This window comes from Bombina bombina, chromosome 1 (genome assembly GCF_027579735.1).
Source record: "Bombina bombina isolate aBomBom1 chromosome 1, aBomBom1.pri, whole genome shotgun sequence".
NCBI classification, from domain to species: Eukaryota; Metazoa; Chordata; class Amphibia; order Anura; family Bombinatoridae; genus Bombina; species Bombina bombina.
This window is the reverse complement of record NC_069499.1, coordinates 1051599831-1051619583: the sequence shown is the minus strand read 5'-3', so window position 1 is coordinate 1051619583 and position 19753 is coordinate 1051599831. Positions and strand designations below refer to the sequence as shown.

Genomic DNA, 19753 nt, shown 5'->3' with positions numbered 1-19753 from the left:
ATTGATCCTCCAACCATGATCTTGAAGAAACAACACAAGTCGATTCGTATGAGATTCTGCTAAATGTAAAGACTGAGCAAGTACCAAGATATCGTCCAAATAAGGAAATACCACAATACCCTGTTCTCTGATTACAGACAGAAGGGCACCGAGAACCTTTGTAAAAATTCTTGGAGCTGTAGCTAGGCCAAACGGCAGAGCCACAAACTGGTAATGCTTGTCCAGAAAAGAGAATCTCAGGAACTGATAATGATCTGGATGAATCGGAATATGCAGATATGCATCCTGTAAATCTATTGTGGACATAAAATGCCCTTGCTGAACAAAAGGCAAGATAGTCCTTACAGTTACCATTTTGAACGTTGGTATCCTTACATAACGATTCAATATTTTTAGATCCAGAACTGGTCTGAAGGAATTCTCCTTCTTTGGTACAATGAAGAGATTTGAATAAAACCCCATCCCCTGTTCCAGAACTGGAACTGGCATAATTACTCCAGCCAACTCTAGATCTGAAACACAATTCAGAAATGCTTGAGCATTCACTGGATTTACTGGGACACTGGAAAGAAAAAATCTCTTTGCAGGAGGTCTCATCTTGAAACCAATTCTGTACCCTTCTGAAACAATGTTCTGAATCCAAAGATTGTGAACAGAATTGATCCAAATTTCTTTGAAAAAACGTAACCTGCCCACTACCAGCTGAGCTGGAATGAGGGCCGCACCTTCATGTGGACTTAGAAGCAGGCTTTGCCTTTCTAGAAGGCTTGGATTTATTCCAGACTGGAGATGGTTTCCAAACTGAAACTGCTCCTGAGGATGAAGGATCAGGCTTTTGTTCTTTGTTGAAAAGAAAGGAACGAAAACGATTATTAGCCCTGTTTTTACCCTTAGATTTTTTATCCTGTGGTAAAAAAGTTCCTTTTCCCACCAGTAACAGTTGAGATAATAGAATCCAACTGAGAACCAAATAATTTGTTACCCTGGAAAGAAATGGAAAGTAGAGTTGATTTAGAAGCCATATCAGCATTCCAAGTTTTAAGCCATAAAGCTCTTCTAGCTAAAATAGCTAGAGACATAAACCTGACATCAACTCTGATAATATCAAAAATGGCATCACAGATAAAATTATTAGCATGCTGAAGAAGAAGAATAATATTATGAGAATCATGATCTGTTACTTGTTGTGCTAAAGTCTCCAACCAAAAAGTTGAAGCTGCAGCAACATCAGCCAAAGATATAGCAGGTCTAAGAAGATTACCTGAACACAGATAAGCTTTTCTTAGAAAGGATTCAATTTTCCTATCTAAAGGATCTTTAAACGAAGTACCATCTGACGTAGGAATAGTAGTACGTTTAGCAAGGGTAGAAATAGCCCCATCGACTTTAGGGATTTTGTCCCAAAATTCTAATCTGTCAGACGGCACAGGATATAATTGCTTAAAACGTTTAGAAGGAGTAAATGAATTACCCAATTTATCCCATTCTCTGGAAATTACTTCAGAAATAGCATTAGGAACAGGAAAAACTTCTGGAATAATCACAGGAGATTTAAATACCTTATCTAAACGTTTAGAATTAGTATCAAGAGGACCAGAATCCTCTATTTCTAAAGCAATTAGTACTTCTTTAAGTAAAGAACGAATAAATTCCATTTTAAATAAATATGAAGATTTATCAGCATCAATCTCTGAGACAGAATCCTCTGAACCAGAAGAGTCATCAGAATCAGAATGATGATGTTCATTTAAAAAATCATCTGTAGAGAGAGAAGTTTTAAAAGATTTTTTATGTTTACTAGAAGGAGAAATAACAGACATAGCCTTCTTGATGGATTCAGAAACAAAATCTCTTATGTTATCAGGAACATTCTGCACCTTAGATGTTGAGGGAACTGCAACAGGCAATGGTACATTACTAAAGGAAATATTATCTGCTTTAACAAGTTTGTCATGACAATTAATACAAACAACAGCCGGAGGAATGGCTACCAAAAGTTTACAGCAGATACACTTAGCTTTGGTAGTTCCAGCACTAGACAGCGATTTTCCTGAAGTATCTTCTGACTCAGATGCAACGTGAGACATCTTGCAATATGTAAGAGAAAAAACAACATATAAAGCAAAATTGATCAAATTCCTTAAATGACATTTTCAGGAATGGGAAAAAATGCCAATAAACAAGCTTCTAGTAACCAGAAGCAAAGAAAAAATGAGACTGAAATAATGTGGAGACAAAAGCGACGCCCATATTTTTTGGCGCCAAATAATATGCCCACATTGTTTGGCGCCTAAATGCTTTTTGGCGCCAAAAATGACGCCATATCCGGAACGCCGACATTTTTGGCACAAAAGGACGTCAAAAAATGACGCAACTTCCGGCGACACGTATGACACCGGAAACAGAAAAGATTTTTTGCACCAAAAAAGTCTGCGCCAAGAATGACGCAATAAAATGAAGCATTTTCAGCCCCCGCGAGCCTAACAGCCCACAGGGAAAAAAAGTCAAATTTTTAAGGTAAGAAAAAATGATTGATTCAAATGCATTATCCCAAATATGAAACTGACTGTCTGAAAATAAGGAATGTTGAACATTCTGAGTCAAGGCAAATAAATGTTTGAATACATATATTTAGAACTTTATAAATAAAGTGCCCAACCATAGCTTAGAGTATCACAGAAAATAAGATTTACTTACCCCAGGACACTCATCTACATGTTTGTAGAAAGCCAAACCAGTACTGAAACGAAAATCAGCAGAGGTAATGGTATATATAAGAGTATATCGTCGATCTGAAAAGGGAGGTAAGAGATGAATCTTTACGACCGATAACAGAGAACCTATGAAATAGACCCCGTAGAAGGAGATCACTGCATTCAAATAGGCAATACTCTCCTCACATCCCTCTGACATTCACTGCACGCTGAGAGGAAAACCGGGCTCCAACTTGCTGCGGAGCGCATATCAACGTAGAATCTAGCACAAACTTACTTCACCACCTCCATAGGAGGCAAAGTTTGTAAAACTGAATTGTGGGTGTGGTGAGGGGTGTATTTATAGGCATTTTGAGGTTTGGGAAACTTTGCCCCTCCTGGTAGGAATGTATATCCCATACGTCACTAGCTCATGGACTCTTGCTAATTACATGAAAGAAAAACCTACTGGGAGGGTAGGGGGAAGTAGGAGGGATAGTTGAATACTCTGAGGTGTCTGCCTCCTCCTGGTGGCCAGGTGATGTATTTCCCATATGTAAGAATAGGAATTTGCGGATTCTCACTACCAATAGAAAGAAATACATTTTCTAAATCTTGGCACAAGACTAAAGAAATTGTAAGCAAAATAATTAAAGTCTCCATTTAAGAGAGACAGCATTTAGACACTGAGTGTTTAAGGAAATAGAAATCACAATCTTTTTTTCAGGAGAAAAAAACAGAATTTATGTTTACCTGATAAATTACTTTCTCCAACGGTGTGTCCGGTCCACGGCGTCATCCTTACTTGTGGGATATTCTCTTCCCCAACAGGAAATGGCAAAGAGCCCAGCAAAGCTGGTCACATGATCCCTCCTAGGCTCTGCCTACCCCAGTCATTCGACCGACGTTAAGGAGGAATATTTGCATAGGAGAAACCATATGGTACCGTGGTGACTGTAGTTAAAGAAAATAAATTATCAGACCTGATTAAAAAAACCAGGGCGGGCCGTGGACCGGACACACCGTTGGAGAAAGTAATTTATCAGGTAAACATAAATTCTGTTTTCTCCAACATAGGTGTGTCCGGTCCACGGCGTCATCCTTACTTGTGGGAACCAATACCAAAGCTTTAGGACACGGATGAAGGGAGGGAGCAAATCAGGTCACCTAAATGGAAGGCACCACGGCTTGCAAAACCTTTCTCCCAAAAATAGCCTCAGAAGAAGCAAAAGTATCAAACTTGTAAAATTTGGTAAAAGTGTGCAGTGAAGACCAAGTCGCTGCCCTACATATCTGATCAACAGAAGCCTCGTTCTTGAAGGCCCATGTGGAAGCCACAGCCCTAGTGGAATGAGCCGTGATTCTTTCGGGAGGCTGCCGTCCGGCAGTCTCGTAAGCCAATCTGATAATGCTTTTAATCCAAAAAGAGAGAGAGGTAGAAGTTGCTTTTTGACCTCTCCTTTTACCAGAATAAACAACAAACAAGGAAGATGTTTGTCTAAAATCCTTTGTAGCATCTAAATAGAATTTTAGAGCGCGAACAACATCCAAATTGTGCAACAAACGTTCCTTCTTTGAAACTGGTTTCGGACACAGAGAAGGTACGATAATCTCCTGGTTAATGTTTTTGTTAGAAACAACTTTTGGAAGAAAACCAGGTTTAGTACGTAAAACCACCTTATCTGCATGGAACACCAGATAAGGAGGAGAACACTGCAGAGCAGATAATTCTGAAACTCTTCTAGCAGAAGAAATTGCAACTAAAAACAAAACTTTCCAAGATAATAACTTAATATCAACGGAATGCAAGGGTTCAAACGGAACCCCCTGAAGAACTGAAAGAACTAAATTGAGACTCCAAGGAGGAGTCAAAGGTTTGTAAACAGGCTTAATTCTAATCAGAGCCTGAACAAAGGCTTGAACATCTGGCACAGCAGCCAGTTTTTTGTGAAGTAACACCGACAAGGCAGAAATCTGTCCCTTCAGGGAACTTGCAGATAATCCTTTTTCCAATCCTTCTTGAAGGAAGGATAGAATCCTAGGAATCTTAACCTTGTCCCAAGAGAATCCTTTAGATTCACACCAACAGATATATTTTTTCCAAATTTTGTGGTAAATCTTTCTAGTTACAGGCTTTCTGGCCTGAACAAGAGTATCAATAACAGAATCTGAGAACCCTCGCTTCGATAAAATCAAGCGTTCAATCTCCAAGCAGTCAGCTGGAGTGAAACCAGATTCGGATGTTCGAACGGACCCTGAACAAGAAGGTCCCGTCTCAAAGGTAGCTTCCAAGGTGGAGCCGATGACATATTCACCAGATCTGCATACCAAGTCCTGCGTGGCCACGCAGGAGCTATCAAGATCACCGACGCCCTCTCCTGATTGATCCTGGCTACCAGCCTGGGGATGAGAGGAAACGGCGGGAACACATAAGCTAGTTTGAAGGTCCAAGGTGCTACTAGTGCATCCACTAGAGCCGCCTTGGGATCCCTGGATCTGGACCCGTAGCAAGGAACTTTGAAGTTCTGACGAGAGGCCATCAGATCCATGTCTGGAATGCCCCACAGCTGAGTGACTTGGGCAAAGATTTCCGGATGGAGTTCCCACTCCCCCGGATGCAATGTCTGACGACTCAGAAAATCCGCTTCCCAATTTTCCACTCCTGGGATGTGGATAGCAGACAGGTGGCAGGAGTGAGACTCCGCCCATAGAATGATTTTGGTCACTTCTTCCATCGCTAGGGAACTCCTTGTTCCCCCCTGATGGTTGATGTACGCAACAGTTGTCATGTTGTCTGATTGAAACCGTATGAACTTGGCCCTCGCTAGCTAAGGCCAAGCCTTGAGAGCATTGAATATCGCTCTCAGTTCCAGAATATTTATCGGTAGAAGAGATTCTTCCCGAGACCAAAGACCCTGAGCTTTCAGGGATCCCCAGACCGCGCCCCAGCCCATCAGACTGGCGTCGGTCGTGACAATGACCCACTCTGGTCTGCGGAATGTCATCCCTTGTGACAGGTTGTCCAGGGACAGCCACCAACGGAGTGAGTCTCTGGTCCTCTGATTTACTTGTATCTTCGGAGACAAGTCTGTATAGTCCCCATTCCACTGACTGAGCATGCACAGTTGTAATGGTCTTAGATGAATGCGCGCAAAAGGAACTATGTCCATTGCCGCTACCATCAACCCGATCACTTCCATGCACTGAGCTATGGAAGGAAGAGGAACGGAATGAAGTATCCGACAAGAGTCTAGAAGCTTTGTTTTTCTGGCCTCTGTCAGAAAAATCCTCATTTCTAAGGAGTCTATTATTGTTCCCAAGAAGGGAACCCTTGTTGACGGGGATAGAGAACTCTTTTCCACGTTCACTTTCCACCCGTGAGATCTGAGAAAGGCCAGGACAATGTCCGTGTGAGCCTTTGCTTGAGGAAGGGACGACGCTTGAATCAGAATGTCGTCCAAGTAAGGTACTACAGCAATGCCCCTTGGTCTTAGCACAGCTAGAAGGGACCCTAGTACCTTTGTGAAAATCCTTGGAGCAGTGGCTAATCCGAAAGGAAGCGCCACGAACTGGTAATGCTTGTCCAGGAATGCGAACCTTAGGAACCGATGATGTTCCTTGTGGATAGGAATATGTAGATACGCATCCTTTAAATCCACCGTGGTCATGAATTGACCTTCCTGGATGGAAGGAAGAATAGTTCGAATGGTTTCCATCTTGAACGATGGAACCTTGAGAAACTTGTTTAAGATCTTGAGATCTAAGATTGGTCTGAACGTTCCCTCTTTTTTGGGAACTATGAACAGATTGGAGTAGAACCCCATCCCTTGTTCTCTTAATGGAACAGGATGAATCACTCCCATTTTTAACAGGTCTTCTACACAATGTAAGAATGCCTGTCTTTTTATGTGGTCTGAAGACAACTGAGACCTGTGGAACCTCCCCCTTGGGGGAAGTCCCTTGAATTCCAGAAGATAACCTTGGGAGACTATTTCTAGCGCCCAAGGATCCAGAACATCTCTTGCCCAAGCCTGAGCGAAGAGAGAGAGTCTGCCCCCCACCAGATCCGGTCCCGGATCGGGGGCCAACATTTCATGCTGTCTTGGTAGCAGTGGCAGGTTTCTTGGCCTGCTTTCCCTTGTTCCAGCCTTGCATTGGTCTCCAAGCTGGCTTGGCTTGAGAAGTATTACCCTCTTGCTTAGAGGACGTAGCACCTTGGGCTGGTCCGTTTCTACGAAAGGGACGAAAATTAGGTTTATTTTTTGCCTTGAAAGGCCGATCCTGAGGAAGGGCGTGGCCCTTACCCCCAGTGATATCAGAGATAATCTCTTTCAAGTCAGGGCCAAACAACGTTTTCCCCTTGAAAGGAATGTTAAGTAGCTTGTTCTTGGAAGACGCATCAGCCGACCAAGATTTCAACCAAAGCGCTCTGCGCGCCACGATAGCAAACATAGAATTCTTAGCCGCTAACCTAGCCAATTGCAAAGTGGCGTCTAGGGTGAAAGAATTAGCCAATTTGAGAGCATTGATTCTGTCCATAATCTCCTCCAAAGGAGGAGAATCACTATCGACCGCTCTTATCAGATCATCGAACCAGAAACATGCGGCTGTAGCGACAGGGACAATGCATGAAATTGGTTGTAGAAGGTAACCTTGCTGAACAAACATCTTTTTAAGCAAACCTTCTAATTTTTTATCCATAGGATCTTTGAAAGCACAACTATCCTCTATGGGTATAGTGGTGCGTTTGATTAAAGTGGAAACCGCTCCCTCGACCTTGGGGACTGTCTGCCATAAGTCCTTTCTGGGGTCGACCATAGGAAACAATTTTTTAAATATGGGGGGAGGGACGAAAGGAATACCGGGCCTTTCCCATTCTTTATTAACAATGTCCGCCACCCGCTTGGGTATAGGAAAAGCTTCTGGGAGCCCCGGCACCTCTAGGAACTTGTCCATTTTACAAAGTTTCTCTGGGATGACCAACTTGTCACAATCATCCAGAGTGGATAATACCTCCTTAAGCAGAATGCGGAGATGTTCCAACTTAAATTTAAATGCAATCACATCAGGTTCAGCCTGTTGAGAAATGTTCCCTGAATCAGTAATTTCTCCCTCAGACAAAACCTCCCTGGCCCCATCAGACTGGGTTAGGGGCCCTTCAGAAATATTATTATCAGCGTCGTCATGCTCTTCAGTATCTAAAACAGAGCAGCCGCGCTTACGCTGATAAGTGTTCATTTTGGCTAAAATGTTTTTGACAGAATTATCCATTACAGCCGTTAATTGTTGCATAGTAAGGAGTATTGGCGCGCTAGATGTACTAGGGGCCTCCTGAGTGGGCAAGACTCGTGTAGACGAAGGAGGGAATGATGCAGTACCATGCTTACTCCCCTCACTTGAGGAATCATCTTGGGCATCATTATCATTATCACATAAAACAGAATTTATGTTTACCTGATAAATTGCTTTCTCCAACGGTGTGTCCGGTCCACGGCGTCATCCTTACTTGTGGGATATTCTCTTCCCCAACAGGAAATGGCAAAGAGCCCAGCAAAGCTGGTCACATGATCCCTCCTAGGCTCCGCCTACCCCAGTCATTCGACCGACGTTAAGGAGGAATATTTGCATAGGAGAAACCATATGGTACCGTGGTGACTGTAGTTAAAGAAAATAAAATATCAGACCTGATTAAAAAAACCAGGGCGGGCCGTGGACCGGACACACCGTTGGAGAAAGCAATTTATCAGGTAAACATAAATTCTGTTTTCTCCAACATAGGTGTGTCCGGTCCACGGCGTCATCCTTACTTGTGGGAACCAATACCAAAGCTTTAGGACACGGATGAAGGGAGGGAGCAAATCAGGTCACCTAAATGGAAGGCACCACGGCTTGCAAAACCTTTCTCCCAAAAATAGCCTCAGAAGAAGCAAAAGTATCAAACTTGTAAAATTTGGTAAAAGTGTGCAGTGAAGACCAAGTCGCTGCCCTACATATCTGATCAACAGAAGCCTCGTTCTTGAAGGCCCATGTGGAAGCCACAGCCCTAGTGGAATGAGCTGTGATTCTTTCGGGAGGCTGCCGTCCGGCAGTCTCGTAAGCCAATCTGATGATGCTTTTAATCCAAAAAGAGAGAGAGGTAGAAGTTGCTTTTTGACCTCTCCTTTTACCGGAATAAACAACAAACAAGGAAGATGTTTGTCTAAAATCCTTTGTAGCATCTAAATAGAATTTTAGAGCGCGAACAACATCCAAATTGTGCAACAAACGTTCCTTCTTTGAAACTGGTTTCGGACACAGAGAAGGTACGATAATCTCCTGGTTAATGTTTTTGTTAGAAACAACTTTCGGAAGAAAACCAGGTTTAGTACGCAAAACCACCTTATCTGCATGGAACACCAGATAAGGAGGAGAACACTGCAGAGCAGATAATTCTGAAACTCTTCTAGCAGAAGAAATTGCAACCAAAAACAAAACTTTCCAAGATAATAATTTAATATCAACGGAATGCAAGGGTTCAAACGGAACCCCCTGAAGAACTGAAAGAACTAAATTGAGACTCCAAGGAGGAGTCAAAGGTTTGTAAACAGGCTTGATTCTAACCAGAGCCTGAACAAAGGCTTGAACATCTGGCACAGCTGCCAGCTTTTTGTGAAGTAACACCGACAAGGCGGAAATCTGTCCCTTCAGGGAACTTGCAGATAATCCTTTTTCCAATCCTTCTTGAAGGAAGGATAGAATCCTAGGAATCTTAACCTTGTCCCAAGGGAATCCTTTAGATTCACACCAACAGATATATTTTTTCCAAATCTTGTGGTAAATCTTTCGAGTTACAGGCTTTCTGGCCTGAACAAGAGTATCGATAACAGAATCTGAGAATCCTCGCTTCGATAAAATCAAGCGTTCAATCTCCAAGCAGTCAGCTGGAGTGAAACCAGATTCGGATGTTCGAACGGACCCTGAACAAGAAGGTCTCGTCTCAAAGGTAGCTTCCATGGTGGAGCCGATGACATATTCACCAGATCTGCATACCAAGTCCTGCGTGGCCACGCAGGAGCTATCAAGATCACCGACGCCCTCTCCTGATTGATCCTGGCTACCAGCCTGGGGATGAGAGGAAACGGCGGGAACACATAAGCTAGTTTGAAGGTCCAAGGTGCTACTAGTGCATCCACTAGAGCCGCCTTGGGATCCCTGGATCTGGACCCGTAGCAGGGAACTTTGAAGTTCTGACGAGAGGCCATTAGATCCATGTCTGGAATGCCCCACAGCTGAGTGACTTGGGCAAAGATTTCCGGATGGAGTTCCCACTCCCCCGGATGCAATGTCTGACGACTCAGAAAATCCGCTTCCCAATTTTCCACTCCTGGGATGTGGATAGCAGACAGGTGGCAGGAGTGAGACTCCGCCCATAGAATGATTTTGGTCACTTCTTCCATCGCTAGGGAACTCCTTGTTCCCCCCTGATGGTTGATGTACGCAACAGTCGTCATGTTGTCTGATTGAAACCGTATGAACTTGGTCCTCGCTAGCTGAGGCCAAGCCTTGAGAGCATTGAATATCGCTCTCAGTTCCAGAATATTTATCGGTAGAAGAGATTCTTCCCGAGACCAAAGACCCTGAGCTTTCAGGGATCCCCAGACCGCGCCCCAGCCCATCAGACTGGCGTCGGTCGTGACAATGACCCACTCTGGTCTGCGGAATGTCATCCCTTGTGACAGGTTGTCCAGGGACAGCCACCAACGGAGTGAGTCTCTGGTCCTCTGATTTACTTGTATCTTTGGAGACAAGTCTGTATAGTCCCCATTCCACTGACTGAGCATGCACAGTTGTAATGGTCTTAGATGAATGCGCGCAAAAGGAACTATGTCCATTGCCGCTACCATCAACCCGATCACTTCCATGCACTGAGCTATGGAAGGAAGAGGAACGGAATGAAGTATCCGACAAGAGTCTAGAAGTTTTGTCTTTCTGGCCTCTGTTAGAAAAATCCTCATTTCTAAGGAGTCTATAATTGTTCCCAAGAAGGGAACCCTTGTTGACGGGGATAGAGAACTCTTTTCCACGTTCACTTTCCAGCCGTGAGATCTGAGAAAGGCCAGGACGATGTCAGTGTGAGCCTTTGCTTGAGGAAGGGACGACGCTTGAATCAGAATGTCGTCCAGGTAAGGTACTACTGCAATGCCCCTTGGTCTTAGCACCGCTAGAAGGGACCCTAGTACCTTTGTGAAAATCCTTGGAGCAGTGGCTAATCCGAAAGGAAGTGCCACGAACTGGTAATGTTTGTCCAGGAATGCAAACCTTAGGAACCGATGATGTTCCTTGTGGATAGGAATATGTAGATACGCATCCTTTAAATCCACCGTGGTCATGAATTGACCTTCCTGGATGGAAGGAAGAATAGTTCGAATGGTTTCCATCTTGAACGATGGAACCTTGAGAAATTTGTTTAAGATCTTGAGATCTAAGATTGGTCTGAACGTTCCCTCTTTTTTGGGAACTATGAACAGATTGGAGTAGAACCCCATCCCTTGTTCTCTTAATGGAACAGGATGAATCACTCCCATTTCTAACAGGTCTTCTACACAATGTAAGAACGCCTGTCTTTTTATGTGGTCTGAAGACAACTGAGACCTGTGGAACCTCCCCCTTGGGGGAAGTCCCTTGAATTCCAGAAGATAACCCTGGGAGACTATTTCTAGCGCCCAAGGATCCAGAACATCTCTTGCCCAAGCCTGAGCGAAGAGAGAGAGTCTGCCCCCCACCAGATCCGGTCCCGGATCGGGGGCCAATATTTCATGCTGTCTTGGTAGCAGTGGCAGGTTTCTTGGCCTGCTTTCCCTTGTTCCAGCCTTGCATTGGTCTCCAAGCTGGCTTGGCTTGAGAAGTATTACCCTCTTGCTTAGAGGACGTAGCACTTTGGGCTGGTCCGTTTTTACGAAAGGGACGAAAATTAGGTCTAAAAAACTCTAAGCCATCTCCGTGGAGATGTTGCCTGTACAACGGCAAAGAGAATGACTGGGGTAGGCGGAGCCTAGGAGGGATCATGTGACCAGCTTTGCTGGGCTCTTTGCCATTTCCTGTTGGGGAAGAGAATATCCCACAAGTAAGGATGACGCCGTGGACCGGACACACCTATGTTGGAGAAATCACATTTATTTAAATGAATAGGAATTCTGGCTTCCCCACATTCAGAACACAGTCTATCTGGTAGTTCAGACATGTTAAACAGGCATAAACTTGATAACAAAGTACAAAAAACGTTTTAAAATAAAACCGTTACTGTCACTTTAAATTTTAAACTGAACACACTTTATTACTGCAATTGCGAAAAAACAAGAAGGAATTGTTCAAAATTCACCAAATTTTCACCACAGTGTCTTAAAGCCTTAAAAGTATTGCACACCAAATATGGAAGCTTTAACCCTTAAAATAACGGAACCGGAGCCGTTTTGAACTTTAACCCCTTTACAGTCCCTGGTATCTGCTTTGCTGAGACCCAACCAAGCCCAAAGGGGAATACGATACCAAATGACGCCTTCAGAAAGTCTTTTCTAAGTATCAGAGCTCCTCTCACATGCGACTGCATGCCATGCCTCTCAAAAACAAGTGCGCCACACCGGCGCGAAAATGAGGCTCTGCTTATGCTTTGGGAAAGCCCCTAAGAATAAGGTGTCTAAAACAGTGCCTGCCGATATTATTATATCAAAATACCCAGATAAAATGATTCCTCAAGGCTAAATATGTGTTAATAATGAATCGATTTAGCCCAGAAAAAGTCTACAGTTTTAATAAGCCCTTGTGAAGCCCTTATTTACGATCGTAATAAACATGGCTTACCGGATCCCATAGGGAAAATGACAGCTTCCAGCATTACATCGTCTTGTTAGAATGTGTCATACCTCAAGCAGCAAGAGACTGCACACTGTTCCCCCAACTGAAGTTAATTGCTCTCAACAGTCCTGTGTGGAACAGCCATGGATTTTAGTGACGGTTGCTAAAATCATTTTCCTCATACAAACAGAAATCTTCATCTCTTTTCTGTTTCTGAGTAAATAGTACATACCAGCACTATTTCAAAATAACAAACTCTTGATTGAATAATAAAAACTACAGTTAAACACTAAAAAACTCTAAGCCATCTCCGTGGAGATGTTGCCTGTACAACGGCAAAGAGAATGACTGGGGTAGGCGGAGCCTAGGAGGGATCATGTGACCAGCTTTGCTGGGCTCTTTGCCATTTCCTGTTGGGGAAGAGAATATCCCACAAGTAAGGATGACGCCGTGGACCGGACACACCTATGTTGGAGAAAAAACCCTACACTTTTTAGTACGAATGTAGGCCCCACAACAAACCTTGCTAGGCTGGATAAGGCCTGCAGGCCACAGTTTGGCTAATTCTGTAACCTAAGTATGTTGCAAACTACATGAACAATTAACATCTCTCCTTTGACAAATTAGGACAGTAATTGCAGCAAATTTAAAGTACACAATATGAAGCACTGCAATTTAGTTTACTGCAACAAAATCAAACACTTTCAAATCTCAACAACTCTCTTTCACACTGACCTAAAATAACATTTTTAAAAGTTCACTTTACCCAATGGTAAGATGGCTAATATTTCTAATGTTTTGTTTGTAAACAGGGACTTTTTATAGGTTCAGTCAACCACCGTTGTTTTTTGTTTTTAAGCTTTGTTAAAAACAAATTCCTTGCCTCTTTCAGGATGCGTTTTTTTTTTTTACTTATGTACACAAATGATGATGGTGGACCTGCCGGCTTCAACACCTCAGATTTGCAAAGAATTTAGAGAGAGCGGTAATCAAGGTCAACATAACTCAGATACAGCTGAGACTATCCTATCAAATGGGAGATCGCTCACGGTGTTAAAGCCCCTCACAGTGCAAAAAACTGCTAATTTTCTACCAAGTCTTGGTGTTTGCAGTGGGACCCATGTTTTACCTTTACCCTCTTACTGGGAAGGGCATTTTGACTTGTGCAGTGTTCCTTACTAGGGTGAAAATGTTGATAGACTTATCCCCTCTATTGTGCTCCTGACACTTTGCTGCCGAGATGCAAGTTTCATCTACCATCCTCCAAACTGCTTAAGAGTTCTAGCAAGCGGTTGTTGAAACTGGACGTTTATGGAACAATGTTACTGCTACTGATAGTGGAAACTTTGCTTTCCAATAATTTAGTTACTCACATGTTCCATATTAGGAACATTACATTTTTTTATTAGTTATTAAATGTTAGAATAAGGGCTATGTCTGCTATATGTAAAACCATGTTAAGAAATAAACCAATCTTACAACAATCCTGGGGTCCTAAATTTAAAAAGGAAGATTTTCAGAAATCTACTAATATTATATAGTGACCATGCTAGGGGTGTTTAACTTTACTTGCACCTACATCAACTCACACTAATGTCTCATGTTACAGGTTAGTTTTAGAGTTCAATGTTGCCCATATCTCGTCACTTATACATTGGTTCAAACCCTTCATATTACTTTTCTAGCTGCCAAAATGTGTGTACACTCTTGTTTACATATATAATGCTATAGCCTAACTCATTTGTGGACACTAGCTACAATACCTGTGTAAACTCAGTATTTTGAAGCAGTCATTGTTATTCATATAGGAAGCAAATAGCTTCTAGCTTAGTTATATGCGATAACATACAAGAAGTTGAGATCTCCTTGTTAATAGTCCAGTATATATTTTCAGCTTTTGCTTATGTGCCACTCCAGCTTATTTTATATAGATAATATATTAAACTGAATACACTAAAAAGTCCCTTTTACTTAAGTGGTACCACTTTTTTTTTTAAATTTCAGTTATGTGGGGATGCAGATTTGTGTTGTAAAAGGGACAGTCAAGTCCCAAAAAAACTTTCATGATTCAAATAGGGCATGTCATTTTAAACAACTTTTCAATTTACTTTTTTCACCAATTTTGCTTTGTTCTCGTGGTATTCTTAGTTGAACTAAACCTAGGAGGTTCATATGCTAATTTATTAGACCTTGAAGGCTGCCTGTAATCTAAATGCATTGTCAGATTTTCACCACTAGAGGGCATTAGTTAATGTGTTTCATATAGATAACATTGAGCTCATACACGTGAATTTACTGAGGAGTGAGCCCCGATTGGCTAAAATGCAAGTCTGTCAAAAGAACTGAAATAAGGAGCATTCTGCAGAGTCTTAAATACAAGGTAATTACAGAGGTGAAACGTATTATTATAACTGTGTTGGTATGAAAAACTAGGGAATGGGTAATTAAAGTGCCATAAAACAGGTTGAGATCTGTGCACATCCTAAAAGGGCTAATTAAGTAAAAATAGTTTGCATAAAAAAAAAAAATTGTTTAAAAATTGCTGGCAAGTATTTTAAAAAAAAAAATGTTCAAAAATAAGGAAAATTAGTTACAAAGCTGTGCTATCTGGAGCAGCTAACTCCACCCCCCTTATCAGTGTTTAGACAGAGCCATTGTATTTCAACTGAGATCACAGCTTCTAGGCATGCTCCAACAGATAATCCCTATTCATTTATGCATTTTACGAAAACAAAGGTGGCTATAGCTACAGCCATAAAAGGAAATGTGTGTGTGTGTGTGTGGGGGGGGGGGGGAGTTAGAGTTCTACAATTGAGAAACTAAAAAGAAAGGGTTAATGACGAGGCACCGCAGTATAAATTGCAAGGTAAAGTAATTAAAGTACATATTATATTATTTTGTCTCTATCCCAACTTGTTTTATGTCCCTTTAAGGGATTATCTTTTAAAACAACAAACATTCTGATGTTGACTGTCCCTTTAATGTATTGATAATCTTTGATCTTAATCCTGCTGTTTACCAACATTTTTTTTGTCTGGGTGGTTAATAAAATCAGCCAGGTGGTGCACCCGCTAAAAAGGTCCTGGGGAGAACAGTGATTATATATATTTTACCTTTTCAAATCAATTGTTTTCTTACCCATGCCAGCTTTCTTTTACAGATCCCAAAACTTTAGGCTTGGTGTCCTCTAAAGGTCTCACAGCTGTTCTTGCAATGCACCCATCTGCAGCACAAAGGGAAGCTGTACATCTATAAAGATTTAGATCAATGTTAAATGTGTTTTGGAAATAATTCCGAGAATACATTTTTAAATAACCATTTAACAAAATGTTCTTGAAGTAATTCATATAAGCGTGAAAGTGAAAACGGATATAAATCGACAAGTTTGGAAAACATAATTTATGTTTAACTGATAAATGAATTTCTTTCATGGTTGTGAATACACAAGCCATTACTCCTGGGATTTCTACTCCTGGCCACAAGGAGGAGGCAAAGTTTCACAAAAATCCAAGAGCCCCTCACACCTCACGTTGTAAACTAGTCTGACATATAGCCAAGCAAGGAAAAGAAGGTAAGAAAGGACAAGAGCAAGAAAAAAAGGAGCAGAAAAAAAAAAAGGAGTTACACACTTAAAGGGACAGCTTACACTAAAAACAGACTTACTGGATTGGAATCCTTGGCCTCCGATTATACCGTCGTACCTTTTACTAAGGATCATTATTTTTTTTATGTGCAGTAAAAATCAAATCACGTTTGTCATTGTTGGTCATTTCAAAATGACCAACAATGACAAAGGGGTAGCTCTAGCAATTTTGCAGTGTGTTGTTTTCAGAGCACATGTGCATTGTGTACAAATGTAGTCACTCGGCAAAATGCTTTGCACAGTCTGGTGGTGCACTACTATCTTAAACAGGAACTGCAGAAGACATAATAAAAAAAACAGACCATGCAGAGCTGTTGGATAAAAAGTTTGCAGTCACAACAACGGTCCATTGATGCCTTACATATTTTAGAATGAGCCTTGTTATGAGCCGTTATTTGGTCCGTTGAGATCCTTCGAGTTCTAGCCGAGGGACTACATTAACACACGATGTGCACGCGCTCTGTGAATTTGCTAGCGCTACCCCTTAGGACTTGATGTCATTGATAGGAGGAGTCCAGCAGCCATTTCAAAACAGCCAATGATGACAAACTTGATTGATTTTTACTGCACAATAAAATTGAATGCTCCTTAGGAAAAGGTGCAACAGTTAAATCAGAGGCAAAGGATTCCAATCAAGTAAGTCTGCTTTTAGTCTAGACTGTCCCTTTAAACCGTCGCCAGAAAATAAATTAAAATCTAGCAAAAAAAAAAAAAAGTGGGTCTCATGGCCTCTTACCACCATGAAAGAAATTAATTTGATTAGGTAAGCATAAATAATAATTTTCTTTCATAAAGGTGGTGAGTCTACAAGCCATTACACTTGGGAAACAAATATCCAAGCTGTGGAATCCACGAATAATACAGGCAGAACAGAATTATATTTAATTATAAAAATCTCTCTCTCTTTTTTCCCCATATCTAATGTCCAGAAACTATTGCTTGAAAGACTTTCCTAACAAAAGCCACTTCAGACAAAGCAAAAACATCAAAGGAAAATTTTAAAAAGAAGAAAGGAGGAGGAAGGAGGAAAAGAATTATGTAAAATCCCTAGTCGCCTGCAAAAAAATGTTTAGCGCTCTGACATACTAAATATGAAGAAGCATCTCCTTAGAATCTTTTGGATTAGGTCAAAAAAAAAAAAAAAAAAATAGAACAACAAACTCATGACTGAAAATGTCTAAAGACACCACTTAAGACATGAAATCAAAATAGCTCTCAAAACCGCCTTATACTGATGGTAAACTAGATAAGGAGGCAATTTAGAAATTACTAAAAGATAAAAAAAAACTTTCCAAGACAAAAGTGGAGTATCCAAATAGTGCATAGGGAAATTCTTTGAACAAAAAAAAAAAAAAAAGTTTCCAGAGAGGAGAAATTGGTTTAACCACTGGCTTAATCCTGACTAAAGTTGGAACAAAACTCTGAATGTCAGAAAACTAAGCTATCTTTCTGAGAAACAACTGAAAAAGCTGAAATCTGGCTCTTTAACAAACTGGTGGATATAGCCTTATCCAAACCACCCTGAAGAATTCTAGGAATTCTAAAACAATGGCTGCAAAAAAACATAATTTATGCTTACCTGATAAATTCCTTTCTTCTGTTGTGTGATCAGTCCACGGGTCATCATTACTTCTGGGATATAACTCCTCCCCAACAGGAAATGCAAGAGGATTCACCCAGCAGAGCTGCATATAGCTCCTCCCCTCTACGTCAGTCCCAGTCATTCGACCAAGAATCAACGAGAAAGGAGTAACCAAGGGTGAAGTGGTGACTGGAGTATAATTTAAAAGATATTTACCTGCCTTAAAACAGGGCGGGCCGTGGACTGATCACACAACAGAAGAAAGGAATTTATCAGGTAAGCATAAATTATGTTTTCTTCTGTTATGTGTGATCAGTCCACGGGTCATCATTACTTCTGGGATACCAATACCAAAGCAAAAGTACACGGATGACGGGAGGGATAGGCAGGCTCATTATATAGAAGGAACCACTGCCTGAAGAACCTTTCTCCCAAAAATAGCCTCCGAAGAAGCAAAAGTGTCAAATTTGTAAAATTTGGAAAAAGTATGAAGCGAAGACCAAGTTGCAGCCTTGCAAATCTGTTCAACAGAGGCCTCATTCTTAAAGGCCCAAGTGGAAGCCACAGCTCTAGTGGAGTGAGCTGTAATTCTTTCAGGAGGCTGCTGACCAGCAGTCTCATAGGCTAAACGTATTATGCTACGAAGCCAAAAAGAGAGAGAGGTAGCAGAAGCTTTTTGACCTCTCCTCTGTCCAGAATAAACGACAAACAGGGAAGAAGTTTGGCGAAAATCTTTAGTTGCCTGCAAGTAGAACTTGAGGGCACGAACTACATCCAGATTGTGTAGAAGACGTTCCTTCTTTGAAGAAGGATTTGGACACAAGGATGGAACAACAATCTCTTGATTGATATTCCTGTTAGTGACCACCTTAGGTAAGAACCCAGGTTTAGTACGCAGAACTACCTTGTCTGAGTGAAAAATCAGATAAGGAGAATCACAATGTAAGGCTGATAACTCAGAGACTCTTCGAGCCGAGGAAATAGCCATTAAAAACAGAACTTTCCAAGATAACAATTTTATATCAATGGAATGAAGGGGTTCAAATGGAACACCCTGTAAAACGTTAAGAACTAAGTTTAAACTCCATGGCGGAGCAACAGCTTTAAACACAGGCTTGATCCTAGCTAAAGCCTGACAAAAAGCCTGGACGTCTGGATTTTCTGACAGACGCCTGTGTAACAAGATGGACAGAGCTGAAATCTGTCCCTTTAATGAACTAGCTGATAAACCCTTTTCTAACCCTTCTTGTAGAAAGGACAATATCCTAGAGATCCTAACCTTACTCCATGAGTAATGTTTGGATTCGCACCAGTATAGGTATTTACGCCATATTTTATGGTAAATCTTTCTGGTAACAGGCTTCCTAGCCTGTATCAGGGTATCAATAACCGACTCAGAAAAACCACGTTTTGATAAAATCAAACGTTCAATTTCCAAGCAGTCAGCTTCAGAGAAGTTAGATTTTGATGTTTGAATGGACCCTGTATCAGAAGGTCCTGTCTTAGAGGTAGAGACCAAGGCGGACAGGATGACATGTCCACTAGATCTGCATACCAAGTCCTGCGTGGCCATGCAGGCGCTATTAGAATCACTGATGCTCTCTCCTGCTTGATTTTGGCAATCAATCGAGGAAGCAGCGGAAAGGGTGGAAACACATAAGCCATCCCGAAGTTCCAAGGTGCTGTCAAAGCATCTATCAGAACCGCTCCCGGATCCCTGGATCTGGACCCGTAGCGAGGAAGTTTGGCGTTCTGGCGAGACGCCATGAGATCTATCTCTGGTTTGCCCCAACGTCGAAGTATTTGGGCAAAGACCTCCGGATGAAGTTCCCACTCCCCCGGATGAAAAGTCTGGCGACTCAAGAAATCCGCCTCCCAGTTCTCCACTCCCGGGATGTGGATTGCTGACAGGTGGCAAGAGTGAGACTCTGCCCAGCGAATTATCTTTGATACTTCCACCATTGCTAGGGAGCTTCTTGTCCCTCCCTGATGGTTGATGTAAGC

General features: G+C 41.8%; 1 protein-coding gene across 1 annotated transcript in view; it reads right to left on the bottom strand.

Moving 5' to 3' along the window:
- OSER1 (oxidative stress responsive serine rich 1) overlaps positions 1–19753 on the bottom strand; it is a 122411-nt gene that overhangs the window by 48321 nt on the left and 54337 nt on the right. The window contains exon 3 of the mRNA XM_053689800.1: positions 15663–15773. Within this exon, the coding sequence (XP_053545775.1) occupies positions 15663–15773 (111 nt within the window). The remainder of the gene's footprint in view (positions 1–15662; positions 15774–19753) is intronic.